This window comes from Amblyomma americanum, chromosome 1 (assembly GCF_052857255.1).
Source record: "Amblyomma americanum isolate KBUSLIRL-KWMA chromosome 1, ASM5285725v1, whole genome shotgun sequence".
Classification (NCBI taxonomy): domain Eukaryota; kingdom Metazoa; phylum Arthropoda; class Arachnida; order Ixodida; family Ixodidae; genus Amblyomma; species Amblyomma americanum.
The window spans coordinates 49,239,159-49,266,878 of record NC_135497.1 but is presented as its reverse complement, the minus strand read 5'-3'; the positions used below and the strand labels follow the sequence as shown (position 1 = coordinate 49,266,878).

At 47.8% G+C, this 27,720-nt stretch overlaps 2 protein-coding genes and 2 pseudogenes across 2 annotated transcripts; 3 read left to right on the top strand and 1 right to left on the bottom strand.

Annotated features, from left to right (window-relative positions):
* Positions 1-2,567: 2,567 nt before the first annotated feature.
* LOC144132674 (uncharacterized) lies at positions 2,568-6,731 on the top strand. The gene is made up of 4 exons (XM_077665265.1): positions 2,568-2,839; positions 3,623-3,958; positions 4,867-5,114; positions 6,247-6,731. The coding sequence occupies exons 1-4, from the start codon at positions 2,699-2,701 to the stop codon at positions 6,521-6,523; spliced, it is 1,002 nt and encodes a 333-aa protein (XP_077521391.1). The 5' UTR covers positions 2,568-2,698; the 3' UTR covers positions 6,524-6,731.
* Positions 6,732-8,965: 2,234 nt separating this feature from the next.
* LOC144136106 (chitinase-3-like protein 1) lies at positions 8,966-18,452 on the bottom strand. Its single transcript, XM_077668224.1, has 4 exons — positions 18,252-18,452; positions 17,457-17,585; positions 10,509-10,726; positions 8,966-8,996 (listed from the first exon to the last, which is right to left on the bottom strand). Exons 1-4 carry the CDS (start codon positions 18,450-18,452, stop codon positions 8,966-8,968), a joined length of 579 nt encoding a protein of 192 aa, XP_077524350.1.
* A 1,160-nt stretch (positions 18,453-19,612) lies between these two features.
* LOC144135945 (uncharacterized) lies at positions 19,613-25,578 on the top strand (annotated as a pseudogene).
* A 1,569-nt stretch (positions 25,579-27,147) lies between these two features.
* Positions 27,148-27,324, top strand: LOC144116627 (U2 spliceosomal RNA; annotated as a pseudogene).
* The last annotated feature ends 396 nt before the right edge of the window (positions 27,325-27,720 follow it).

Genomic DNA, 27,720 nt, shown 5'->3' with positions numbered 1-27,720 from the left:
AGAGAGACTGCTGAACTCTTGTTATGCGCCATGAATCTATACAGGGCCTTCCGATTGCGAGGATTTGAAAGTTATGTGTTTAAATTTTGGTTATGTTCCTTCTTGGCTTTTGCAGTTGTTCTTTTGAAAGATGCTGAGAATTTGTAACTAAACCAGTTAGCTGGACTCTGGTTGCCGAATAGCCGGTGCCAGGCCCCTTTTCTGCGACGATAGGCCTTCTCACTTTCTTCTGTCCACCAAGGAGACGGCTGTTTATTAGAGACTGCTGTGGGTACAGCGAATATTGAGAGGTCTACTGCATTTTACAAAAATGAAACCGTCTGCTGAGCTCTGTCTTCCCAGCTTGTACTATAGAGTTAAATGAGGAAGACGTCAGATTTTTATAGATATGGTGGTTGACAATTTTATGGGTTACACAACTAGCTTTGAGCGGAGATAACCGGATAGTGAATGTTATAGGAAGGTGATCACTATATGTACCCGAATCCTCTGTCGACCAGTCAGTCACCTCTAGCCTACCTGCTGATACTGTTAAGTCAATGGTAGAGCGAGAAACCCCTCGCATAAAGGTTATTTCTCTAGAATTGCAGCAGCGTACAGAATTTGCAGACAGCCACGACCAGAGAAGCTTGCCACAGGAATCAGTACGACTTCCCAGTCACCATGGTGAGAGTTAAAATCCCCTGCGATGGCTGCACTGCTTGTGCCTGTCACCAAGCTGTCTAAAGAGTCTGTCCTCTGTGCACCTAAAGGAAAATAGAGGTTAGCAATTGTAATATCGACGCAATGCGGAAATAAAATTTTGATCGCTAGAAGGTCACAGTCAGGGAGAATTTTCTTAGAGATAGATGCCTGATGACACAAATGTTTAGATAGCATGGTTACCAATCCGTCTCCCCTGCCAACATTTCGATCTGACCTGAAAACTCGAAAGTTCCTCATTTAAAACGATTTACAAGGTGATAACCAAGTTTCTTGTAGAAGCACAATATATCAGGTTTATGTTTGTGAATAAGTATTTCTAGATCTGGAAGAGAAGACAATACGGATCGGCAATTCCATTTTAACACTTTAATACCTGCCATGATTATTGACCAATTGAAGAGGTAGAAACCGTCTTTTTAAGGATGTAAACATGGGGAAGAAGTTTGGGTGGTACTTTTTTAGCTTTCATCTGTGGAGAACTAGAATTAGTGACGAGGAAGGAAGGCGCTTGAGCGTAGGGCACGACATTTCGACATTTGTGTGCAGGTGTCAGTGCGACATGCACTGCTAGGAACAGAGATGTTAGGTGGGACCTGGGGTGCATCAGGAGGTGATTTTGAGTGGTCCTGCACAAGCTGAAACAGATGCAGACGTTGCTGAAAGGACGGTTGTTGATGGTGACACAGATTGAACTACAACAAACTGAGCCACCGCCTCAGAAAATGTGTTCAGCATTCGCTCAACCACATCATTTAGGGCTTTTTACACTGTGGTCACAGTTGAGGCAGTCAAGTTGGACTCAATCTCCCCAACAGAAGCGCGCACACGACTAGCGTATGAGACTTTCCTGTTAAGAGCAGCGTAGGCATCGACTCTAGAGCACCGGTTCTCTTTGATAATGTCCAACAAGCTACGCTCTTCACTACGTTTTGCGCAATTGGCATCATCAGCTGAGTGAATGTTGCTGCAGATGCAATGAGGCTGCTCTGAGGTGCAGTTATCAGCAGAATGACCTTCTCCATATAAACGGCAAGGGGTCTCCGACTTGAATGCTTTGCCGCTATGCCCGAACCTAGAGCAGTTGATGCATTGAAGAGGGCGGGGTTCTAGTGGGTCCACAAGGTAAACAATTGGCCAGATTTTAGTTCAGAAGGGCAGGAAGAGCCAGCAAAAGTTGTTATTACAGATTCAGCAGCAAGACGTGAACCATTTGCCTCTCTACTACAGCGGTAGACTGAAAGGACCCGAAGTCCTGCATCCGGAAATTCTTCTAGAATTTCGTGCAGAAATGGTGCTGGGTCAACATCACGTACGATACCATTGAAACATGCAAGCTGTTCAGGAATGAATGCTTTCACCGGCAATGAGCTGGAAATTTTGCACTAAAGCAAGTTAGCAACACAATAGGCGCCTGAGGGCTTGCACACAATGCCTGAATGGCCAAATTGACGCATTTCAGAGATCTGCAGATAATGGACTGTCAATGGTCTTAGCTCCTGTTGACTTAGTTTGGGGGTTTTCATTTTGTTTGCACCCTCACCGATTGGGACGAGAACAACGGGAATTGCATCAATGCCATTTTTTGGAAGGACTCAAGCGGCAGGCTTTGGGCTGGCAAGCTGGCAAACCAAGCTGCCAACCTTTCACCTGGGGAGGTCAACGACATCTTTCAGCAAAACGCACCGTCAGATTCACATGAACTGTGCCTTAACCTACACCTTGGCCAAAACCCCCTCACATAGTGCGGGTTCACCAATGATGAACAAGCCGGAACCACCAGGAGAACCAGAGAACAGCAGTTGCCAGCAAAACACATCAGCCAAGCAAACTTCTTCCTCCCCGTTTCCAGTCACAAATCACAGTTCAGTGACAGTGCTTCATCCTTTTTCATTGCTCCAGGTATGCAAAGAAGATTCGGGCACTGCTGAAGTCGTACCGGATCGAAACCGAAAGCGAGGCTTTCTCCGGGGCTGTGTCCAAGCTCAGCAAATATATGAAGGAGAACGACCCTACGGACATGGCCATGGTGCTCGAGAGCCAGGTCGAGCATGTGGTGCGCCGAACGCGCGAGGAGTTTTTCTCTGAGCAGCTCGACGAGGCTCACGAGAAGCTTAAGGCCTCCGCCTGGTACCAGGTGAGGCGTACTGCGCTTTCAATCTGGTATTCAGCTGTGCTATCGTCAGTGCATATTGAGGGAAGCTGGGCATTCGAACAAACGAGCCGAAAAAAGATATGGCTCATGAACGCAACGATAAAGGCTGCCGCTTTATAATCTTGACAACGGTGTTGTAGTCGTTTCACTTTCTTTGTCCTTCGCTTTGTTATTTAGCCATATGTAGAACTTAATGGCCGAAATAACATCTCAGGGAGGAATACCAGCACCCGCAGATTTAACGCGGATGGTGAAGCATGTGGCTTGGAGGACTGACCCCAGTGCCACGGAGCGTTGGCCGTTATGTCTGAGACCATGTTGCACAGTGTGTTTGCAGCGGCTCACGATAACGGGTGGCCATAGGATGGCCTGCCGTCTCTATCGTCGTTAACGGTGCTGATGTCACTCGAAGAGACACGCTCGATAAATCGTGTTAAGCTTGCGGGCGGTGTCACAATGCAAGATAGGAGATATATCTGTATTACAAATTAACTTTCATTTGCGGTTGAGTGTGCGTGTCTGCGTGTGCAAAAGGAGCCGATGTCACATCACGCCTTTAAAGGTGGAGGTGCAGTGTCTCCGCAAAATTTTCAGCGTTTTTTGAAGATATTTCACTGCGATGCATGTTTTGCCAAAGGTCCATGGTCTTGCTTCGGCGTGTTTCGTTCGACGCGACTCCATACTGAACACCTTACGGCGACTAGTTTAAGGCTAACACCTTGTGGAAGACACATTGTAAATGTATTATGCTGTGTCGGGGAGCAGGTGACGTACGAGCTTCAGTCCTCCGAAGGTGGCATCCAGAGCTTCCCCTGGGTGGTGTACGATGTGCTCATGCGCATCGTGGTCAACACGTCCTCTTGCCTCCCTGTGCCGGCATCGCGCAACAGCTTCTGCCAACGACTCGGGGCGCTGCTGCTTGGCCTGCCGCACCCTGGTGGCGGCGACCAGGACGGCACACAGCACGGCGACACGCAGGTGCTGACCAACCTGCTCAGGCTCATGTACGACTGGATCGACTCCAGTCGCGAGTTTCTCTTTGTCAAGAACACAGAGGAGTTGGGCGTCTACAAGAGTATCATGCGCGAGGCCTGTTTTAAGGTGCATGATGCCAGCAAAAAAGCTGCGTTGGGTGGATTTCCTGGGCTACGAGACCAAAGAGTAGACCTACAAGCTAGAGGGCTTGGCTCCTTTATGTGCTTCGTGCATAAGGCTCTTTTCTGCATCGCCGTTTGCTGGCTAGAGTTCGCCATCCAACGGCCGTAAGAAGCGGGGTAGAGGCAGCAATGTGGTTCGCCTGTTTGAACAAAACTCAGTCTGTTTTTTAAACATAAACGTAGCATACAGCTACATGTGGCAGCTTTGAAAGGAGGCGCCATGTGCTGTTGTATGGGAAGCTTGCGAAGTGCTGGCATTTTGTTTCGTGTTCTGATATCACAGCTGCGTCGATGGTCTACCAGGATGATGATGACGACCTTGTAACTCGGTATAGGCGCCAATTTGTGTTGTGTGGTATGAATATAACGTTTTAACATAGCACCCATGTACTGCGCATGTAGCGGATGAGCTGCACTTGGCCAGCGGTAAAGTAGACGCACCTGCATTAGACAATCGGCTGGTGCGATCACGACTGGGATAGTACGTCTCCGCTGTCATAACTGAGTAATAACGAGCAGTCATTCTACACTGACGATTTCTCCTGCCTTATGTTCGGCTTTTTTTCAAACAACAGGGAAATGTGCACGATTGGGCACGTAACCTGGATTGAGGTTTATTTTGTGAAAATCCCGAGAGCTTAAGTAGGCTGAGAGGGTATTTACAAGCTCCTTCAAGACATTTCGCACGCTCCCAGTATGAAGTGAAGGCGACTCTATGTGGTAACACAGTAAGCGAATGTCATCGCTCTACCAAGAAAAACGTATTCGTAGATAAATGCACTTAAATATTGTGTGCCATCCTCAGCGTGGGGGAGTTATCGGTGGAGGCTCACTATTCACCTCCCATCACAGGTGTCCCGCTCCATCTCGAGGGACATGCCGCCGCACAAGCTGGTGATCCTGTGCCTGCGCTTTGCGTGCGCATGGTGCCTCAAGATCTTCCAGGGCGGAAGCGACGGGGAGGTGATCTCCAAGGAGTGCCGGCGCCGCTACCGGCTGGGACACCTGGCCCTGATCACGCTCAACCGACTTTCCATGTCCGGCAACCTTGCCTACCTTCGCAGGGCACCCGAGGGGTGCCCCTCCACAGAGCTGATCAGGTTTATTTCACACCTTTCTTCTAAACAGGAGTGACGTCGCTTGAAGAACTGAATGAATCCAGTGACGTCAAGGTGCATTTGCCCTTAACGCTGTGACGTTACCGAAGTCGCCTGTGAAACCTGTGAACAACCAGTGTTTGGTGCTTTCCGGTGTCGCCGACATCATCAGGAATGCATATGTCCGGGTTGGCCAGGCAATCCTGACATCGAGGCGCACTTAAGCCTCAGATGGAGATTAAAACTGCCTGTACAAAATTATTTGCAAATAATTATTGTCTCTGTGCAGCGGTGGGTCGAGCTCATTGTCATGATTACTAGGCCTGCGAACCTCTTTCAAGGCAAAGAAACTGACAGAATTTTTTCTGTTACCCTTTAAAGGGGAGAACAATCAAAATACGTAGCAGACAGCTTCTAAAGATTTCCAGGCAGCAGCGGAGGCATCGATTCCTGTTTTGAGCAAGGGTACTGCTGGGAATTCTGTACCAGTAATGCTCCTCTCTCCTATTGACTCAAACCCGGAATTGGTCGTTAAACATTCGCGTCACTTTTGTTGAGGGCTTACGTTGTGCTCATGTTCTACGGAAACTTAACGTAGAACACCACTGACACAGGAAAGACGTCCGTGAGTCTGTGAACATTTTTCCGTGCGCACCGCTACATGCTTACGCAGTTCACAAGGAGTCTAAGGAGAGCAAAGATGTAGGCCAATTGGTGAGGCCTAGTTGCTTGGGAATACACTGCACATTCATCAGATATTGCATCAATCGGCGATAATCGTCATATATTCATTACCCTCCTCAATGCCTTGCTTTCATGCTTTCCTTGAGGTGTTTTCTAACGAAACGCTAACGAACCGTGCCATGAGCCCCAATTGGCAGGCTGTGTGACTGCCGTTTGTTACGTGTGTACGTTACCTGCATGCTTGGAGAAGTGCTATAAAATCGGCATACGCCGTCTCAGTGCCATTTATTGAGGAAGTTAACAGAAACAGCCACTGCATGTTTCGCAAATCCAACCTGCGAATTTACAGCTTTTTTAAAGCACCCTTACTCGCAGTGCATCGATATTTGTATTCACCGCAGTATCCTGAAATGCGTTAATAGTAGTCTGTCAACCTGTTGGCTGTCCCCAGGATTTACATTAACCGGGAAGACGAAGAATTCTTCGAAATCCTGCGCCGCTACGAGGACATCATCAAGAAGATCATGATGGACTGGTCCGGCGTTGAGGACATCCAGTGTGACCTCAAGACGGACCGTATGGACGAGTGGTTTCTCCAGCTAATGGTCACCGGGAGCCGCTGGGCGCTGGAGCGCCTCAAGGAGATCGTTGTCTACCCGTCTTTCCGCGAGGTGCTTTTGCTCGCGTTCGAGAGGGAGAAGAACGCCATCGGTGGAACACTAGAGTGATTGCCTTGATGCTTTGCACCGGCAACAGAATTTTTCTTGAAGGTGTCTAGGTTGGCAGCCCCCTAGCTAGGGGGCATGGTGAGGCTGTGGCCGGTTGGCGATGCTTCTGGAGGGCAGCTGACTTTCCCACTGTGTCTTTGGATTTGATTTTACTGTTGCTTTTTTGCTCTGCTGCTGCATGGGCTTCTGGTGTGTGGAGGCAGGCGGGTTGGTGATAGATGCATGGTTCTTGTGGAGGGCAGAGTAGGGAGGTCTTTTTCACTTCTTGAGGCTTCACATAGAGAAAATTTCTTGTCTTCACACAGATAACGCTGCCCTTAGTGCTATTGTTGCAAACTTTTTTTTTACTTGGCAATTACAACTTCCTGGAAACGCCAATAAATGGCTACAGCGACGTGGCGTGTGTCCTTTCCACAGGTTCTTTGATAAATCAGAGCATAGCGACGGATTCATCGTGCGATTCAGTATCTTGGATCACCCACCGGTCACCGAAGATGCAATGAACGTGTTAAAGCATCATTTTGGGTGTTTTCTCAAATCCTCTTGCCAATATATTAGGATATAGAATTTATTTATTTATTTATTTATTTCAATAACTAAAAGGCCCCTGTGGCAGTAGAGAAGGAGTGGAGTGCAATAATGATATATTTATCATCATAACACAGGAATTGCAGCAATTTAGCAGCAATAGAAGAATTGCGGCAAAACAGCGGCAATTTTATTTCAAGTTTATTTCGTTGGTTGCAGTGACAGTTTATACCGTTGAAATGTATGGCATTAGTGAATTGCATTTTCCCTTTCTCGAGTGGTCTGCTGATGTGCCTTCCAAAGGAGAATGCCAAAGCATAATGCTAAGAAAGTGAGCAGCAGGAGGGATACCCAGCGTGGATCATTGGGGATGTGGTTGAAGGGGAGCGGGTAGCAAGGCTGACGGACTCTCCATGCGTGCTCGAAGTGCCTTCAGCCGACAAGGAGTCCGAGCTGTGGTAACTCAGGCTTGGGAGTAGGAGACAGGGAATGAATTGGTTGTGAGGAAGGTTTCCAGCCTTGCAAGGAGTTTTGAAAGAGTGAGCGATGAAGCTTTTACTGATGGTTTACCTTATGGCTGACATGCAACTACGAATGCCACATACACGAGTGGTGACAGCTTTGCTCTTATGCTGCATGCCACTGAAATGAACATGAGCTAAATGGGCTCCATACAAACATTTTGTGTTGTGTTTGTGATATTTTATGCACTTTATGAGCACACCAATATTTTTGTTAGTCATGAAACAGTCTTCTATGTACGTTTGTTGTGTAAAGTATTTGCCCCTTATTTCATATAGTGGTGTTGGTTTGTTCGGTTAAGAGTCTGGCTGTTCCTCTAAGAGACCTTTATGAATCTGCGCTGACAAAAGATAACGGTGGTGTGGAGGATGGTTTGTCCCCTGTCATTGCTTAAGCCTGTTCAGCCATTCGCCATGCATTGGGAATAAAAATATTTTGCAAAAGTTCTGGCTCTTGTCTTTGCTGAGAGAGTGGGTGGGCACACTCAAGCTTTATCCATGAGTATCATCATAAAGATCAGAGATTACTTAGCACCGTTAGGGACAAGTTGCCCCATTCGCCTCTGTTATGTTGTAAAACGATTTAAAGTTGCACTGAAGAGGAATCTGAACTCAGCTTTTTACCACGGGAACTCTACACGTTCTGGGCATTCTTAGAAACTTCTATTTATTGTCCTGTGCTTCCAATTACCCTAATTAAATCAGAAGTAACGTACCGGCTCGCGCCTTTTTTGAACTCAACGCGGTAGGGAGGAGGAGTCAACTAACGCGTCGAGTCCGCGGCGGCTTGTCTCTCTGGCATTGGTGGAGTGATACGTAAATCAGAGTCCACGTGTATCTTTATTTCCGCGGGCCTAATTTTCGGGTATATTGTCTGTGACTTAAACTGTTTATTCACAAAAACATAAAAACTAAATAAAAGCTAAAGTGAGCTGCCACTGTACTCACTCAAAGGCACTCGACGCGTTGGTTAACTCCGCCTACCTAGCGCGTTCAGTTCAAAAAAAGGGGGGAGCCGGGACGCTTAATCCGATCTAAGTTTCTAAGAATGCCCGGGATGTGTAGATAGAGTTCCCGTGATAAAAAGACGAGTTCAGATTCCTATATTGGGCACCTTTAATTTCTGTGAATGCCTAATTTTCTCGTTTTGTCCAGAATCACATAAACAGCACATTGCAAAAAATTGCTGCCGTGAATAATGTGGTAAAAAGGAGCACTAAGGAGCTTCTCACTTATCCTTTCCAAAATTTAGCACTCTCGAAATATTCCGGTATCGTGAGTTTGCCTGAATGTGTGAAATATTAACCTTGAGAAAAATGACTTGTTTACGGTATCTCATTTCGGAACATGAACATGGTGCTTGGTCCATTGTCTACTTTGGGCATTGCGCATGTTAACAGTGTATATAGCGCTCCTGTTCATTCCTGCGTGGTGCACATAAATGCTAAGCGATGCAACATGCTGTAACATGGCGGATGCAAACCAACCTGCACATGATACTGCCATCAGAGTATCGATGGCAACTTCTGTTGCAAGTATAATAAATACTGTTGAAGGTTCTCATGTGTGATCATAGGTTTTGGTTGCTGTAGTATATGACCACTGCGGCAATGTTTGAGAGTTATATCCCAGCTGCAATAACTATATTTCAAATGAGGCAAAAATATATTCAAAAACCGGGGGGCACTCAAGCCTCACCATAAAGGTATAATGCGCAAGCTAATGGATCAATGCCCCATATATACAAAACTGGGCATCCTGTACTTAGCATTCATAGAACCCTGGGAGTACTCATACCACTCCTGGCGCAGTAGGGCAGCGGTTACGCAATGCGCCACTAACCTGTGAAGGCCGATGCTGCCACTGGTGGGACATGTCCGATCCAGGTTGCTCTTCTCAGCAGCCTCTCTCGACCAATAATTAATATAATTGCCACGGTGGGCAGTTTGTGCACAGTCCTGTGGGCATGTTGTGATGCCGCCACAAGGTGACATGACTTAGCTGGCCCACCCACCTTCTAAGTTGCTTCTCTGGGGATTTTTCGCTTACTGTGGCCGATGCCGACGTCGAATGTTCTGCCACATGAACTCCCTAAAGCTATCGCGTTAAAAGCACCTGTATTCTTATATTTCCGTGCACACTGCAAAACCCCATATGGTCAAAACAGTCTGGAGTACACCAATACATCTGCCTCACAACCGACTGTCTATTTTGGGCGCATAAAAAGGCAGTGGCCAGTAGCCTTCCCCCATCTGCTAGCAGACCCTTCTCGTCTGCCGTCAGTGAAGAAAAGTACTCGTTATTACAATGTGCACGGGTGTAAAATCTCTTTGTTCATCTGCTCAGACAGCTTTTGCTGTATGAATCGTCTCTGGATACATTCAAACACGCCAGCATACTACAAAGACCGACATGCATCTTGCCTTCAATGTAAAACTTATATTTTACATCCACATGGTATTTATTCAATCTTGGCCCACGATGTAAGCGAGGCCCTATGCAGTTGAATGAATCCCTGTGCAGTGTGAACGCTTCTCGCGGTCGCTGAACCCAGCGATTGTCATGTGCCCTCTGGGCCTAACCGGAATCATCTGGGTGCTCGGCGTAGCAGCAGTCCTCTGGGACGCGGCGGTCGTTGATAATAATAATAATAATTGGTTTTTGGGGAAAGGAAATGGCGCAGTATCTGTCTCATATATCGTTGGACACCTGAACCGCGCCGTAAGGGGAGGGATAAGAGAGGGAGTGAAAGAAGAAAGGAAGAATTAGGTGCCGTAGTGGAGGGCTCCGGAATAATTTCGACCACCTGGGGATCTTTAACGTGCACTGACATCGCACAGCACACGGGCGCCTTAGCGTTTTTCCTCCATAAAAACGCAGCCGCCGCGGTTGGGTTCGAACACGGGAACTCCGGATCAGTAGTCGAGCGCCCTAACCACTGAGCCACCGCGGCGGGTGCGGTCGTTGACGACGACGCTGACTCAGACGGGCTGAGGTTCGCCGATAGCCTCTTGATGGGCCGGTCCAGTTCGTTGAGCGCGTTGTGCAGCTGTCCCAGCAGCACATTGCGCTGGCCGCAGTTGCCGTTGTAGTCGTCCATGTCAACGGTCACCACGGCGATACTGCCCATACGCATTCGCTTGGCGAACAGAACCTGCGCGGTATTTGTCGACCATTAACTGCCTTCCAGGCGTAAACACAAACCCGGAAGGCGTACCCGTCCGACGGCTCACTCACTTTGGCCTCGGCTGCTGAGCCCAAGGTTGCGATTTTGAATCCAGCTGTGTCGACCGCATTTAAATGAAGGTGAGAAACGCTAAACTCTGTGGCAGCTGTTAGCCCGTTTCGCGCATGTGGTGCTTCCACGTGGTTTTACTGGCCATGTGCAAAGTTTAGCTACCGCTGCGTTTAGCGTTTTTATGGATAGCATAAGAGTCCCATGTCCCCGCACTCGCCAATGGTGTCACACCTTGCGACCGGCAAGGTAAAAACTGGCAGCTTAGCATATGCTAGAGCCACCTGCCAAGAACATAGAAGAGACAGCTGCGGCATGCCACTGTTGGCAGACGGCAGTGCAGAAATGAGCATCACCCTCTCCTCTTCCTGGGGAGAGGTGAGAAAGTCAGCAAGATGACCGCTGTTGGAAGAATTCATATTTGAACAGCGCAATAAAACAACGGGACACAACGAAGAAAGGACACCACAAGCGCTGACTCGCAACTAGATTTTAATTCACGTCCAAGCATCTTAAATACTAAGAACGCCAAACACAAACAAGAGGGAAAAACCAAAAGAAAAACGATACAAAGCTGCTAATCATGCCCACAAAGGTGACAATCAGCACGAGCGCGAGACTACACATCTTGGCCGGATAAAAACATCATCTCTTTATCAGTTAGTGTGACAGAAGGATCACTAATACAGCTATCAGGTTCCAAGCGGATGTGAAAAGCCTCCAAAATTTCCCGCGTTAGGCTGTCATTATGTTTTCCTAGGATGACGGTGTTAGACAACAGAGGGGTGCAAGTACCTTCTCTCCAGTGGCGGGCAAGGTTACAAGAAGACCCATTACCTCGGGACCTGTGGTGCTCACTAAGACGAGCGTTGATGCAACGTCCTGTCTGGCCGATATAACTCAACCCGCAAGTGCACGGAATCCTGTAGACAACCCCCACATTACAGGGCACAAAAGGGTTCTTATGGTTGGTCTGACAACCCCCAGTCTTTTTCTTCGCGGTTGTTGCCTTAGCCTTCTCTTCCACCTGCCTGCAAACACCTCTAAGTTTTTTAGGCGCTGAAAAGACCACATCAACATCGTATCTCGCCGCAACATTCTTCAAACCATGTCCCACACCATGCGTGTAAGGCACCACCACAAACTTCTTTTTTTCCCTTTTTGGCTTATCCCCGCTCTTGATCCATCTAAGAAGCTTATCGCATTCCCTGGAAATCACATGAGAAGGGTAACCACTAGATTTTAATCGGCCAACTTGACGCAAAATACTTTCATTGATTCTTTCAAGACATGACTTGTTCATGGCAGATTTCAGGCTAGAAAAAACAATGCCATTTTTTACCAGTTTTGTGTGGCTTGATAGGTAATTTAGAAAAGACTTGGTAGAGCGAGGGAAATATTCCCAACACAAATGACGCTCTTCCAACAACAGTCTTAAGTCCAGAAATTGAAGTACATCTTGTTTAGGAAGTCCAGTCGTGAAAGTTAGTCCCATCGCGCATTCTCTGAAAACCTTCAGTACATCTACCACGCTACGCGTCAAGTAACCCTTCTTAACAAAAACAATATAATCATCGACATACCGAAAAATCCTCAGAACCAACCCGTCACATCTCCTGTCTATGGATCTGTCTACCCTGGCAAGGAAGATATTGGCTAACACAGGTGCTACTTTAGATCCTATGCACACTCCATCATTCTGCGCAAACGATTTCCCTTTCCATTCAATGACAGTTGAACGGAGGTAAAAAGACAGAATCTCTAAGAAGCTCTCAAGGGACACACCACATCTAGCAATAAAATCAGTTTCATTGTTGTAATCAGCGATGCACATTTTTACACTTTTCATGAGGTCATCATGAGGTAGAGAATAATATAGGTCTTGCACATCAATGCTGAAAGCATCACACCTTCCCGGGTTATTGGATTTTAGGAAGTCAACCAAAGCACCAGAATTAGAGATGTGAAAAGGATCCTCAATTATCAAACACGACAAATGCTTTTGAAGATAGCTAGACACGAAGAACTGCCAAGTGCCGTGCTCAGACACGATAGATCTGAAGGGAACATTGTCCTTATGCGTCTTTGCAGAAAAGAAAACCTGAAGGTGCGATCCTTTTGCGCTCTTCACAGAAGCCGCGAGGCGTTGCAAGTTGTTCTCCTCCAAAAGACGAAGGGCACTTGCCTTGACTTTGTTAGCTCTGAAAGTTACGGACTTGAAGTTCTTCGTTAAGGCTTGATGCGCTTTTTCTTCAAAGGTGCCAGCAGGGAGAACGACGAAGCACCCTTCCTTGTCGGCGACCATTATCCTGAGACCACTAGATGCAGCAAAGTCAACGAGCTTTTTCATGCGGTGGTAATTCCGTGGTTTCTCTTTTGTTCTTTCGAAAACTTCGACACATTCCGAGATGCATTGAAACTGACTATCTTTGCCTGCCAACCGGGATATTTTCTTTGACAAGGCAAGTTTCTCGGTAGCTTTCAACCGTGGGTCATATGCAAACTTCGGTCCCAACCTGAGAGTTGCTAGATGTTCTTCCGGCACGTCGCATTCGCCCAGGACAACAACCTTTCCTTGCTCCGCAGCGTCCTTCTTCTTTCTCGGCAAGCCTGTCCGGACTGAGTTCCAGAGGAACTCTGTAATAAAATCCATCGTCCCACACCACTCCGAGAAGCCTTGCTGCCGATCGGTCCTGCCACAAATAACCCGTAGATGGTCTTTGAAGAACCGTGCTTGACGCCACAATTCGGACTTCATGATCTTGCAAATTCGCCTGGTGTGTCCTCTTGACGGCTCCAAAAAACCACACACCAGGCGAATTTGCAAGATCATGAAGTCCGAATTGTGGCGTCAAGCACGGTTCTTCAAAGACCATCTACGGGTTATTTGTGGCAGGACCGATCGGCAGCAAGGCTTCTCGGAGTGGTGTGGGACGATGGATTTTATTACAGAGTTCCTCTGGAACTCAGTCCGGACAGGCTTGCCGAGAAAGAAGAAGGACGCTGCGGAGCAAGGAAAGGTTGTTGTCCTGGGCGAATGCGACGTGCCGGAAGAACATCTAGCAACTCTCAGGTTGGGACCGAAGTTTGCATATGACCCACGGTTGAAAGCTACCGAGAAACTTGCCTTGTCAAAGAAAATATCCCGGTTGGCAGGCAAAGATAGTCAGTTTCAATGCATCTCGGAATGTGTCGAAGTTTTCGAAAGAACAAAAGAGAAACCACGGAATTACCACCGCATGAAAAAGCTCGTTGACTTTGCTGCATCTAGTGGTCTCAGGATAATGGTCGCCGACAAGGAAGGGTGCTTCGTCGTTCTCCCTGCTGGCACCTTTGAAGAAAAAGCGCATCAAGCCTTAACGAAGAACTTCAAGTCCGTAACTTTCAGAGCTAACAAAGTCAAGGCAAGTGCCCTTCGTCTTTTGGAGGAGAACAACTTGCAACGCCTCGCGGCTTCTGTGAAGAGCGCAAAAGGATCGCACCTTCAGGTTTTCTTTTCTGCAAAGACGCATAAGGACAATGTTCCCTTCAGATCTATCGTGTCTGAGCACGGCACTTGGCAGTTCTTCGTGTCTAGCTATCTTCAAAAGCATTTGTCGTGTTTGATAATTGAGGATCCTTTTCACATCTCTAATTCTGGTGCTTTGGTTGACTTCCTAAAATCCAATAACCCGGGAAGGTGTGATGCTTTCAGCATTGATGTGCAAGACCTATATTATTCTCTACCTCATGATGACCTCATGAAAAGTGTAAAAATGTGCATCGCTGATTACAACAATGAAACTGATTTTATTGCTAGATGTGGTGTGTCCCTTGAGAGCTTCTTAGAGATTCTGTCTTTTTACCTCCGTTCAACTGTCATTGAATGGAAAGGGAAATCGTTTGCGCAGAATGATGGAGTGTGCATAGGATCTAAAGTAGCACCTGTGTTAGCCAATATCTTCCTTGCCAGGGTAGACAGATCCATAGACAGGAGATGTGACGGGTTGGTTCTGAGGATTTTTCGGTATGTCGATGATTATATTGTTTTTGTTAGGAAGGGTTACTTGACGCGTAGCGTGGTAGATGTACTGAAGGTTTTCAGAGAATGCGCGATGGGACTAACTTTCACGACTGAACTTCCTAAACAAGATGTACTTCAATTTCTGGACTTAAGACTGTTGTTGGAAGAGCGTCATTTGTGTTGGGAATATTTCCCTCGCTCTACCAAGTCTTTTCTAAATTACCAATCAAGCCACACAAAACTGGTAAAAAATGGCATTGTTTTTTCTAGCCTGAAATCTGCCATGAACAAGTCATGTCTTGAAAGAATCAATGAAAGTATTTTGCGTCATGTTGGCCGATTAAAATCTAGTGGTTACCCTTCTCATGTGATTTCCAGGGAATGCGATAAGCTTCTTAGATGGATCAAGAGCGGGGATAAGCCAAAAAGGGAAAAAAAGAAGTTTGTGGTGGTGCCTTACACGCATGGTGTGGGACATGGTTTGAAGAATGTTGCGGCGAGATACGATGTTGATGTGGTCTTTTCAGCGCCTAAAAAACTTAGAGGTGTTTGCAGGCAGGTGGAAGAGAAGGCTAAGGCAACAACCGCGAAGAAAAAGACTGGGGGTTGTCAGACCAACCATAAGAACCCTTTTGTGCCCTGTAATGTGGGGGTTGTCTACAGGATTCCGTGCACTTGCGGGTTGAGTTATATCGGCCAGACAGGACGTTGCATCAACGCTCGTCTTAGTGAGCACCACAGGTCCCGAGGTAATGGGTCTTCTTGTAACCTTGCCCGCCACTGGAGAGAAGGTACTTGCACCCCTCTGTTGTCTAACACCGTCATCCTAGGAAAACATAATGACAGCCTAACGCGGGAAATTTTGGAGGCTTTTCACATCCGCTTGGAACCTGATAGCTGTATTAGTGATCCTTCTGTCACACTAACTGATAAAGAGATGATGTTTTTATCCGGCCAAGATGTGTAGTCTCGCGCTCGTGCTGATTGTCACCTTTGTGGGCATGATTAGCAGCTTTGTATCGTTTTTCTTTTGGTTTTTCCCTCTTGTTTGTGTTTGGCGTTCTTAGTATTTAAGATGCTTGGACGTGAATTAAAATCTAGTTGCGAGTCAGCGCTTGTGGTGTCCTTTCTTCGTTGTGTCCCGTTGTTTTATTGCGCTGTTCAAATATGAATCAATACCAACTCGCCCAGTTCGCAGCTTTAATGACTGTTGGAAGAACCTTGTCATATGCCACGGCTGGCAGGTGCAAAGTCATGCATGGCACCTCACAGTGAGGTTCTTATGTTCCCGCATTGTCACAGCTTATAACGATTAGGTGTCCAAATTTTCGCAGCTCAGCGTAAACGGCAATTCTTTAAATGGTGTGTGTAACTAGTACAACTTAACGTGTGCATGACCTTCATTTGTCATGAAGTGTTTTTACACCCCCACAGCTGCTTTGAATGCGCTGTCGATCGTACCGTGCGTTTACCTCATTCCACATTAACACCGGTTCTTCCGCTACGAACAGCACACCACTGCGGTCACTGTAATGATTGTAAATGTCTCCGGTCTGTTTTACTCCCGTGCAGTGGCGACAGCGCTCTCTTTCTCGCTTCTATCTTCTGAAGTGCTTGTTCTTGACGCGCCGTTTCTCCTCTCCCGCAAACTTTCAAAGCGCGTCTCGCCAGCCGCCTCGAGCGCGGAAGGTGGTGTGCCTCTCTTTCTTCCGCAGTGGTTAACGGTGTGGACGGCGCACGACGCCATTTTTTTGGTGGTCTTTTTACCGACAGCTCTCGCTGTAAACCGTCTGCTGTGCGACTGGGGGCCGCGTTAAAGAACCCCAGGGTGCCTGAATGTATGGAGCCTTCCACTGCAGTGTCCCTCGTAGCAAGAAATGAGACGCAAACAAGACAACTGAGCCACAAACAGCACTGTAAGAAGCTGCTAGCCAGGGGAAGCTCAATGCTGGCTCCTGTTATTAATTTCGAAGGTGCGAAAACTTTTTGCTGAAATCTTAATAAACCTCGCTTGTATTTACTCTCCAGGAGGTAATATGTTGGTATTATTTGTGTTTCCACCTCATCTTCCTTCTTTTCATGGCTGATAGTATAGAGTTTGGGACTTTAAAGCTCGTATAACTCAGAAACGTACCTTCAGGCCGTGAACGCAGCACAGTGACTTGAGCTTTCAGTTATGTGGTGTGGCATCAACGTGTCAGCAATGCATTGGTCATGTGAGAGACGACGTGACAACCTAACTTTGTCTATACCCAGCTTAAGCATATCGCAATAGTGCGTGAGGGTAATTCCACTCCTGAACAGCTGCTCCAGCATACGTCCGCGAAAGCTTTATGGCCGTAATTCTGCGTTGCGGAACTTCAGATGCTACAATAACAAGACAGGGGTAAAGAGCACGGGGTATAGGTTACAGAATGCAGGTGACGATAAGGGAAGAATTGTGTAGGTTTTCGCTGTACACGTGGTCTCAAGCACGGCGGCCACTACCTGTGACGTGAGTGCAAGCCACCGCTCCGGAATGTGCTGATGCATGCGCCGCCCTGATTTTCAAGGCGTGCTTCACGGATATGTTTTACAGGCAAGCAGTAGATTGAGTGCGACGCTTCGCAAATCAGAAACATTGCGAGCTAGGATACGCGCACAGACGTTGTTGAGAATGGTGGCATTGTTGTCGTAACCAATCCACTGTCCTTTGTCCCGGTTGACGGCGATCTTGCAGTCGGCTTCCTTGTTGTACAGTGGCACCGACAGGTCGGAGCTGAATTCGAGGCAGATCTGCGCACGCGTGCACCACATGCACGTGGTCAGTCGGCATCTTGTGTGCATAGACATTGTGCAAAAGCGCCGTGAGTGTGTGTAACTGTAGCACGTTTATTATGGTTGCATCTGGTAATACAGTGTTTAGCACCGCGCCGTACGGTAAGCACGCTAACTACGGTAATTCCAACCGCACGGATAATATGGCTAAGCAAGCATGGCGGCGTTAACAACGACAACGCTTTAACATATTCACCTCTCCTATGCTCTCTACATAGTGAAGAGAAGTGACTTTGCCATAAGGCAGGCTATATCAGCCCTAGAATTGACAGTGCAAGGAAAACTACCGTTGCGCACGCATCTTAGCCGAATTATAGACCGGACGAAACGAAACCCTCCTGGACACAGATCCTCTACGGCCATTTTAGAAAGTGACAGTCGAACCTTGTTATGACGAAACGGTTTATAGCGAAAAATTGAATACAACTAAGCACTGGCGATTCTCCTTGGGAGCGCGGTCAATATGGGCTATGAAGAACCACTTCGTTAAAACGAGGTTCAGTTGTATATCTATCGATGATAAGTGCCATTTGCGGTGGTATTGTGAAACGTGCGAAGAAGCGATCAGTGGCCAAGGCGACGACCAGGATCGGTGGCTGCGTAGAAAAGACGCGACATAAGCACCTCGAAATAGACGAGAAGCCCGCGCTCGTCGATGAACGGTCTCGGGGGCGCGGGTCCACGGACGCTGGCTCGCAGCTCGTAGCTCCCAGTGTTGCGTAGCCTGTAGGCGTAGCCGAACAGCGACAACTCCAGGGCTACGCGCTTCCGGGAGCGTAGCTCGCCGAGGAACGCCTCGCTCGCCTCCACCTGCGCGTCATGCATGCTACGTTGGATCAGTGCGTGGGTAAAATTGAAAATTGGTCTTTCAGTAAAAGAAATGGCACAGTGATTGTCTCGCATATCTCGGTGGACCCCGGAACCGCGCCGTAAGGGAAGGAATAAAAGTCGGAGTGAAAGAACAAAGGAAGAAAGAGGTGCCGTAGTAGAGGTCTCCAGAATAATTACGACCACCTGAGTATCTTTGACGTGCACCGAAATCGCACAGCACACGGGCACCTTTGCGTCCCGCCTCCATCGAAACGTGGCCACCGCGGTCTGGTTCGAACCCGGGAAATCCGGCTCATTAGCCGGGCACTCTATCCAGTAAACCACCAAGGCGGAAAGTGCGTAGGTGCAATCCTTTAAACCTGCGCTTGCACAGAATTTCTGGGCTAAGCGATGTGGAGGATGGGCCACCTGCCACTTACTATATGACGGACATCGCTCGCCCTTTCCGTTTGCAGTAACGCATTAATAATCCGTGTGAAACCGGAAATCAGGCATCCACAGCTGAAACAAAATTTGTTCCTCGACTAATCTGTTCGTGTCGCTTGGAAGGTATGTAAGGCGAACAAAAAACAGTTGAAACGTATCCTGTTTTTCGCCTGTGGTGATTATGGCTCTGCAGTATGGATGAGCGCACATTGGACTCCCAGAAATGCCTCTGACGCTTAAACTGTATTGCACAGTGGCTGCTTCGATTTCTTGCCAGCCGCTCGACCGCACTATTGTAGCAGTGCTAGTGGCCCAGTTGGAACCAGTCGACCGACGCGTGCTCTTTCTTTTCGTGCACCGAAATCACACAGCACACGGGCGCCTTGCGTCTTGCCTCCATCGAAACGCGGCCGCCGCGGTCGAGATCGGACCTGGGAACTCCGGATCAGTAGTCAAGCGCCCTAACCCCTGAGCCATCACGGCGGGGCAAACGCGATGTCAGTGCGCGTTAGATTCCAGGTTGTCGAAAATATTCCGGAGCCCTTCACTACCAACCTTTTCCTTCCTTTCCTCTGTCAGCCCCTCCTTTCCCGTTAAAAATCCCAGGTGGTCGTAATTATTCCGGAGCCCTCCACTACGGCACCTCTCCCTTCTTTTTTTCTGGCAGTCCCTCTTTTATCGCTTCTCTTACGGCGCGGTTCAGGCAAGATAACCGCCGGTCCTTAAGGATGACGGTGTGGATTCGAAGAGAAAGTAAGCGTAGCAGGGGGCGGCAGAAGGTTAGATGGGGGGATGAGTTTAAGAATTTTGCAGGCAAAGTGTGGATGAAGCTGGGAAAGGGCAGGGTTAATTGGAGAGACGTGGGAGATGCCTTTGCCCTGCAGTGGGTGTAGTCAGGCTGATGATGATGATGAATAAATTGTTCAGCCTTTGCCTTCTGTAGGCTCCTTGCTGTCAGCTCGATGACATTTATTCTGGCGCTCATTGATTGCCCGGTTTACCCGATATATTGTTTCGGACAAGAGGAGCATGGAAGCATGTCGATAACATTAGACGATGCGCAGTTAAAGCTTGCCTTTATATCGACCCTGATGTCGCCTGTCGCGCCTCTAACAGTATTGCCGCTCTTTAAATGATTTCATATGTCTTGCTGTAAGGACACATCTGCATGCCACGAAACGAGAGAATTGGCACTAAGAGCTATCGCTGCGAAATCGCATTCTGAGCCCCTTTGCACAAGCACTCATCTATCAATACACGCCATCATGATCCAGCAGTACTGTTATCTTCATGATATTTATTGACATTAATAGCCATTGTAATCATCGACATCATCGCTTTGTCTGCTTGCCGGAAAAGCTGCTCCCGGTAGCTCGCGGCGTGTGGCAAAGGCGGGACACTTGTTTCTCTTGTCCTCTCCGTGTCTCCTCCCTTGGTTGTGTTCGGCATGAGCTTATAAGGAATGCTACGGACATGCACCACGCATTAGATATGTGAAAGACTACACTTGGTTCCTACAGGCGGGGCTAGGGCATCGGCGCTCGAGCCGAATAAGGCGAGCGCTAGGTTTGAAATGTATTCAATCTAAACGATGAATTGCAGCAGAAACCGGCGCGGAAGCGAGCAAGCAGGTGGAGAAGTAATGGTGGCGATGTGGCGCCGTTACCGGTGCAGCCTTTGTCCAAATTTTAGAGCACATGGGGTCTGCTTTTAATCTCCGTACAGGGGCTTTTGTAGCGTCTGTGTAAGTCCGAATTTTCAGAAGAGTGAGGTCTAGAATTACTATTCTCTCCACGAGGCCTGTTGATTTATAACAATGCACACTTCATGCATCAAAAGAGCTTCCTTAGCTGTAAACAGTGCACAGCAGGTATACTTTATGTCTGAAATTTACATCATTGCAGTTAGATCCAGTTGATGCCATGTACGCTCCACATTTTTGTGTGTCGACAGCAGCCACTTGAAAGATGACTGGTGAAAGCGTTACCAGCACATACGCCCTAAGGTGTGCATGGTTTTTGAGTTTCCCAGATATTGTGGCGCTCCAATTTTCAACACTTTTCTCCGTCAAACTACCACAGGGTAGACGCAGGTGCCCGCGATTAAAACGGCTTTCCTCTGTTCGTAACCTCTTCTCCTCAGGCAACCCCTTACCGTGCTGCTGTCGTCTTCATTGCGGGAACTGTCATGTGAGCTCGTGTCCTTTAAAGGATTGGGTCATGCATAGCGATATATGCGCACAGGAGTGTTGCATGCGAGAAAGGCTGCATGTGGTTGGATATTCAATAGAGATTCCCGCTCGGACTCTACCCTGCTTCACTGCAGCAGCATAGGTTCACTGTTGACTGAGAAGCTGTAGCTGCCAGGAAGCAGTGGCACGGCTTATCATCAGGGCCGCATTGCGCGCGTATTTTTGCAATGTAAGGAAACACTTAATCTCGTGTGCGACATTTATCAATGCTCTTCCGTTTCTATTGATTTTGTTATCAGAAGTGCCCACCGGAGAATACTATCGCTGGAAGCCTGCATACTTCTCGGACGAAACATGGCGCAAACTCCCGGATGACGTCAAGAAGCGCTACGATGGGAACGTCGATAAAGATGGATCAATAAAGGAAAGGAAAGTTTGTACTCGTTCTAAAAGTTAAATCATATTAATTATAGTTTCTCATCGCTGCTAGAACCTTAGTTGTGTTAGCGTGCGACTGATTTGTCGAGAGCTGTATCATCATTGTAAGATTTGTAAAATCAGGCGTGCAGTGCAAGCATCATTGTTATTGTGGGGTAGTTGAATAGCATCGTGTTTCTAGCATGCCAAAACAGAAACTGGAGAACAGTTGGCTGCGTTTATGCTTCTTTATATGCGTGCTTTTTGGTTTTGTGTGCTTTTGTCTACAGGAAGCCTAGTTGTGGCACTCGGCTTGGAGATGCTATGTGACCAGGCATTGTATGCTCCGAAAACTTCTTATGCCACAAAAGAGTGCGATAAGATCCGGCGACTTGAGTTGCAGACGCTGGCTGTAACTCGGTGGCTCGGCATCCTGTCTGCTAAGTTTGTAAGCAGGAGGAAACGTTTCTTCGTCATCACTTCTGCCAGCCAGGAGTAGTGGTGCAGTAGGAAGCACTGGGGAAGGACCGAAGCGGAGGCGCGAGCAAGAGGTAGCGAAAGAGGGGGACGGGGGGATTCGACATGCTCGAAACGGCAGTAATAGTGACTCTCCGCTTAATTTGTGGTCCCGGGTTCGTACCCTGGACCAGGACCAATTTTTCTTCAACCGCGAAGTTCCTGAGAACACTGTATAGCTTTTCTTTGTAGTCGTATGGCTGTGCATGGGTGGATGCCAGTGAGTAATGCACCCTTATTACAAATATACTCCACCTTGGTGGATTCCCCTAAACATCTGATCAGGTATATGTGTGTGTTGTTAATCGAACTCTATGCTGGAAGTTTCGAATGGGAAGCACGCATAGCGAACACGTCTAAAACTGGCGCTACCAGCGCTGGTGCGGATTTTGTGGTTTCGGACATCAGTATTTCCGCTACTGCGACAAGTCTTGTCCAAGTGCCGTAAGGCGAAGCTATCATTCTGCCTTGGCGCGTCCGACCCAGTGACACTCAGTCGTCGCAAAATTATTAGTTATTAGGAAACTGGCACCGCCGAATGGACCTTGTAGGCAACGTGCTAAAAATAGGGTGACGCTAAAGCTATCCCTTAAGGGTATGACGCCACAGCGTTAATGGTTATTTGCTGCAATCTTTCGTAATTAACGCCTCTTTCTAATCACACATACTCATTAGCATGCTTAAGCAGGCACACTAGAACACGTGAAACACATGAAGACACTCGAACTCTTTCCTTAACCAAGTAGAACGAAAGTGCCTCTTTGGCCTAGGGGTAGCGTATCTGACTTGCAACCCATGGGTCATGGCTTCGATTTCCAGTATATTGCAGCAGTTTATATAAAGCATAGTTAATTTACATTCCTACGTGTTATGATGACATTTCAGGCATGCTAAGGCCTCATAGCCAAATATAAATATGGTTTTTGGCCGTTTCCATTTCATAGGGGAACGTGTGACCTTCAGAACGCTGCCGACCAATCCTTAATTAGCGCAACAACGCGCACGGCTTTTCTTCTGAACGTCTGCTTTGCACTGTCGCATTAGCTCTGATTTCCTTTCTTTTTACTTTTGTCTCAGTGCCATTCAAAGTAACTTCATGGTGTACAAACAATGAGACATTTGGCAAGTCTAGTATTAAATGATGTGCTTATGAAGAGAAGGATGATCGGTGGCATCATACACAACATAGCAAAAGTCATAGTTCAAGAAAAATACTGAATGAGAACCTCAGAAACAGTATTATTTACACACACTCTCTCAGTTTACTTGCCGCTCTCCACTCTAACAAATGCAATCACTCCGATGCACGGTGACATCATACACAACATAACAAAAGTCATAGCTCAAGGAAAAAATATAAAACTTTGCTGGGTGCCGAGTCATCTCGGAATTGACACAACGAGAGAGCAGAACTCTGGGCTTCAAAGGCTCGTGGCAAGCAAATAAAAAAGAAAATATTCTCTTTAAGGATTGCATGAACTCGGTAAATTGTAAAAAAGCAAAAAATGGCAGTCCGCTTGGGACAATGAAGCGAATTACAATATACACTTTGTAAAACCATTTTTAGGAGAATGGAAGTCCTGCACCCGCTGAGAGCGTTTCAAGGAAGTGATTATCTGCCGTGTCCGTATAACACCCACACATCTAACACATAATTTCCTACTGACGAAATAAGAGAAGCCCAAATGTGAATTATGCGAAGATGAGCTAACAATAAACCATGTTTTATTTTCATGTAGAAAACTTGGAACACTGAGGAAAATGTATTTTGAAGTTTTTTACACTGAACACAGGCAATTTCACCCTTAGGTGAAATTCCACTCTTAGGTGAAGATGCACTTGCTCACATTTCACATATTTTTATGTTTTTAAAGACAGCAGTTTTCAACAAATTGTAGATCTGATAATATTGAGTAATTTATAAGAAGAGACTTTTTTAACCACACCTCAGCTGTTTTCTCATTTCTGAGAAGAAGGCTGTGGTCTTTATTCGATTGGTTGGGAGCCTCAACGTCCTTGCACATGCAATGATAGTTGCAGAGGTTACTCGACTTTCGTTAAAGCTTTGTCTTTTCTTTGGCATCACTAGGTAGAAAAACAAACATTTTAGGCCGTCTACACCACCAATCACTTTTTGCAAATTTTATAAAGTTCTGCAGAAAAATTTTCTATACCTTGTGCTTGGCGCATGATGGCCATAGCTGCCTACGTGCCATTAAACACAACAATACTTTTTCTCGTCGCCGCATCATGTACGGGCTGCCATATCATCCTGTTACTGTACGGAGTGTCGCGCTTGACTGCTTACTTAATGAGGCCAGTTACATTGTCACAGGACTTTCGGGGTACACACGCCTTGATGCGCTCAAGAGCTTCAGCAAGCTCAATGACCGTTCAGAGCTCCTCGACATGCGCACCCACACGCACCAAACGCGACTTCGCGGCACAAACGCAGGCGGATCCTCAGGCACCATGTACACACATTTCCCACTTTGCCGAGCAAGACGCCACAGCAGGAAACCACGCCACTCACTGAAGGGAAGCCACTTCCACTACATATCGATGCGCATCTGCGAATGCGGCGCGGCGCTCACTCCCCTCAACTGAACGTGTTCTGTACACGGACGCTGCACTTCCTGCAGACGGCAGCAGCCACACTTGCTATGCGACTCCGTGGTACTACCAGACAACAGAGAATCAGGGCCGATCCCCCCCCTCCATACATCGGCAGGAGCGCAGTCTAGTAGCTGAGCCAAACTAATGGCCATTTCAGACTATTTGCAGTCGGCTTTCGCACTTTCTTCTGAAACTGAACCCATTCACCGTCGTCTGTGCACGTACTCTCAAGCTGCCTACCGGGCATGCGCCAGCGTTCTTTATATGGACCCTATAATGCAGAACATAAGGCATAACGCATGCCTGCTTCGCGAACGCGGTCAGCATGTAATCATCCATTCGGTAACATGCGCACTTCGCACTTTCCGCGCACTTGGGTATCCATGGAAACGAGAAGGCTCATAGAGTATAGCACGCGCTGATCTCTCTCGCACTGATACTCCTCGTTCCGTCGCTACCACACCTGAGGTAGCAGATCTGATCGCGGAGAGGCCTGTGACGAAACCACTTTGCGCCGCCTTCCTCACTGCTGTGGGCAACCCCCTCTCTATATCTGCGCTTGCTCTGGTGGTATTCACGCGAAGAGAATCGGTCCTGCTGCGGCGGATTCAAACAGGCACCATTCTTAATCCTTTCTTGGTGGACCGTTTTCATTGGGACGGCAGGATGCCACCTGTATCTGGTTCCTGGTCGAGGTGCAACTGCGGTGCGAATATGAACTACCTGTTCTGGGAATGTCCTCTGTACACACCACCTCGCCTTCGAGTGCTGGCCACGTTTAAGCAGGAGCCGTGGACTTCTTCCATCTGGACCTGGGCCTGCCCCGATACCTCGTCTCCAGATTGTGCCATCGAGCTCTGGCGGGCACTCCTCGTGTTCATCCATGACTCTGAGGCGTAGCTGGTTGACGAACGGCTCCGCAACGCTCTCGAGAGGCACACAGCCTCCACTTAGCTGCCTCCAGGAAGTTTTAATAAAAAGGAGGCAGCCTTACCCCTTCTCCTTAACAACATTCCCTTCCACCGTAGCGCCTTCGGCGCATTTTAATGTGGAATAAACATGGGCTTCAATCAGTTAGTCGCGTTAATAATAGCATGTACTGAATCTATGACGGTTACTGATGGCCAGCTACAAATCTTTAACTGCAACCAGGCGCCCATCTGTTTCGGCAAAACAAAAAATTGAAGAGACAGGTAACGCGAAAGCGTAATGGATTACTTCCCATATATGCAAGCGGTCATTCTCTACTTTACATTCACAGACCCCTGGTAGTCCTCATACTTCTCCTGGCGCAGTGGTGCGGCGGTTAAGCGATCCACCACTGTCCTACGATGGCAGGCGCTTCCATGTTATTGAGCCTTGTGCGCTATATGTTGCTCTTTCCGAGCAACCAATAGTTAATTTAACTACCACCTGCCACGGTAGGCAGTTTGCTAACAATCTGGTTGGCAGGCTGTGAGGACGCTGTAAGGTCACGAGACCTCCCAGGCCCACCAGCCTCCATGGTTGCTTTCTGGGCACCATCTGCCGGACCAATGCCCGTGATTTTAGAGCGTGAGACTACTTCTCGCGTTTTGTAACCCTGGGTAATGCGTTATAATGGCAAATCGTAACCTAGTGATTGCCGCGGTAACCGACGTGGTTAGTAATGGAATAAAATAAGAGATAAAGAAAATTTATTGAAAAACACGAATACGTAGCTTACAAGGATTCAAATAAGAGTCGAGCAAACAGAGGACACGGGACATGCAGAGGTAGTGCGGTACAGGAGGAAAAAGTCTCGAAATCAAAAATCACAACTTTGTGCAAGCAAATCTTATGGACTTCATTCATACATTTAGAAGGAAAGAAAATGAAATAAACTCCCGCGGGAGCCCCGGCCACAGAGCATATTGAATTCTGCGCAGTCAATGGTCCTTTGAGCTCTCACATAAACAAGGAGAGACGCAGGCCTGTGACTTCACAAGCCAAACAAGATTAGCTGTAAAAACCTACAGGGCAATTGAGAGAAAGGGTTCGCCTAAAGTGTAGCAAATGCATAGATTAATATCTTGCCCCTAGTGACACGGCACCCTTCCTGAGTTTGATGTGTGGCATCAACCACCTGCGGAGGAAGCTTTGCTCTCCAAGGGTAAGGAGTTGGCTATCTAGGTAGCCCCATAAAATCACCGAGAGATGGACGTGCTAGCATCAGGAACATGAGCCGACGTGGTTGGCGCAATTATACGGCAGCATTCCTGTTTTTCCAAAGGATCAGACCGATGAGCCGCGTCAAGAGGCTCGAACTTCCCGCGCGGTTTTTTAGCGATAGCTACAATACGCCAGCCACTTCGCGAGGTCAGCGTGGCACCTCTGGTCTGCCAGCTGTGCGCATGCGCAGTGACGTCATAGCCCGCAGCTGGTGTGCTCGCCGCTGTGCCGACGGCAGAGCAGACACCGGCGGCCTCGTCAGTTGTGCGCATGCGCGGAGTGAGGACAGAGCACGCAGCGGGTGTGCGCGCCGCGCGCGTACATTATGCTAGCATTGCTAGCTAGCATTATGCTGGCATTTAATATCTGATTTAATATCTGCTACGGGTCCCATTTGGGCCCAAGATATTAAACTCATTTTTGGAAATGTGGCGGAGTGCTTGAAGCTTGCTTCACCTCTGCCACAGGTTGGCCTGGTATTGCATTGCCTCCGGTATCGGCCTGGGGCATAAAAGCGCGCGTCTTTTCTTTCACTTTTTGCTCTCCTATCTTTAACTCTCCTACTTTCAGCACGTGGCAGCGATTGTGGCTCAACTAGAGCTAGTGGGCAGGCCTGTGCACTTTCCTCTACATTTTTCCTGACAACAACAGCAAGCAAGCAAGCGGCGCTATGGCTGCCGTGGCAGCTGCCGGCGGCGTGGCGCGCCGGCGAAAGCGAGTGGGGGAGGAGTGGAGAGGGGGAGAAGGTGAATCCATGTCTAGGGACGAAGATGGAAAAGGAACTCCAAGCTAAACACAGCGGCGAAAAACTGACTTTGCAATTCGACTGAGCGAGTTGCACTCGGCCAGCTGTAGCTATCGCGTAACTCCAGGTTTAACCAGAGCTAAACAACAGCTATTTATTTT

What these genes read in the sequence shown, in the direction of transcription:
- LOC144132674 (XM_077665265.1), top strand. Translation starts at nt 2,699, where the DNA reads ATGAAGGAGAACGACCCTACGGACATGGCCATGGTGCTCGAGAGCCAG. An exon ending in AGGCCTCCGCCTGGTACCAG is followed by an intron (nt 2,840 to 3,622) that starts GTGAGGCGTACT and finishes GTCGGGGAGCAG; the next exon opens with GTGACGTACGAGCTTCAGTC. An exon ending in CCCTCCACAGAGCTGATCAG is followed by an intron (nt 5,115 to 6,246) that starts GTTTATTTCACA and finishes GGCTGTCCCCAG; the next exon opens with GATTTACATTAACCGGGAAG.
- LOC144136106 (XM_077668224.1), bottom strand. Translation starts at nt 18,452, where the DNA reads ATGCATGACGCGCAGGTGGAGGCGAGCGAGGCGTTCCTCGGCGAGCTA. An exon ending in GGCTTCTCGTCTATTTCGAG is followed by an intron (nt 17,586 to 18,251) that starts GTGCTTATGTCG and finishes ACGCGTGCGCAG; the next exon opens with ATCTGCCTCGAATTCAGCTC. An exon ending in CCCGCCGCGGTGGCTCAGTG is followed by an intron (nt 8,997 to 10,508) that starts GTTAGGGCGCTC and finishes TGCACCACGCAG; the next exon opens with GAATGAACAGGAGCGCTATA.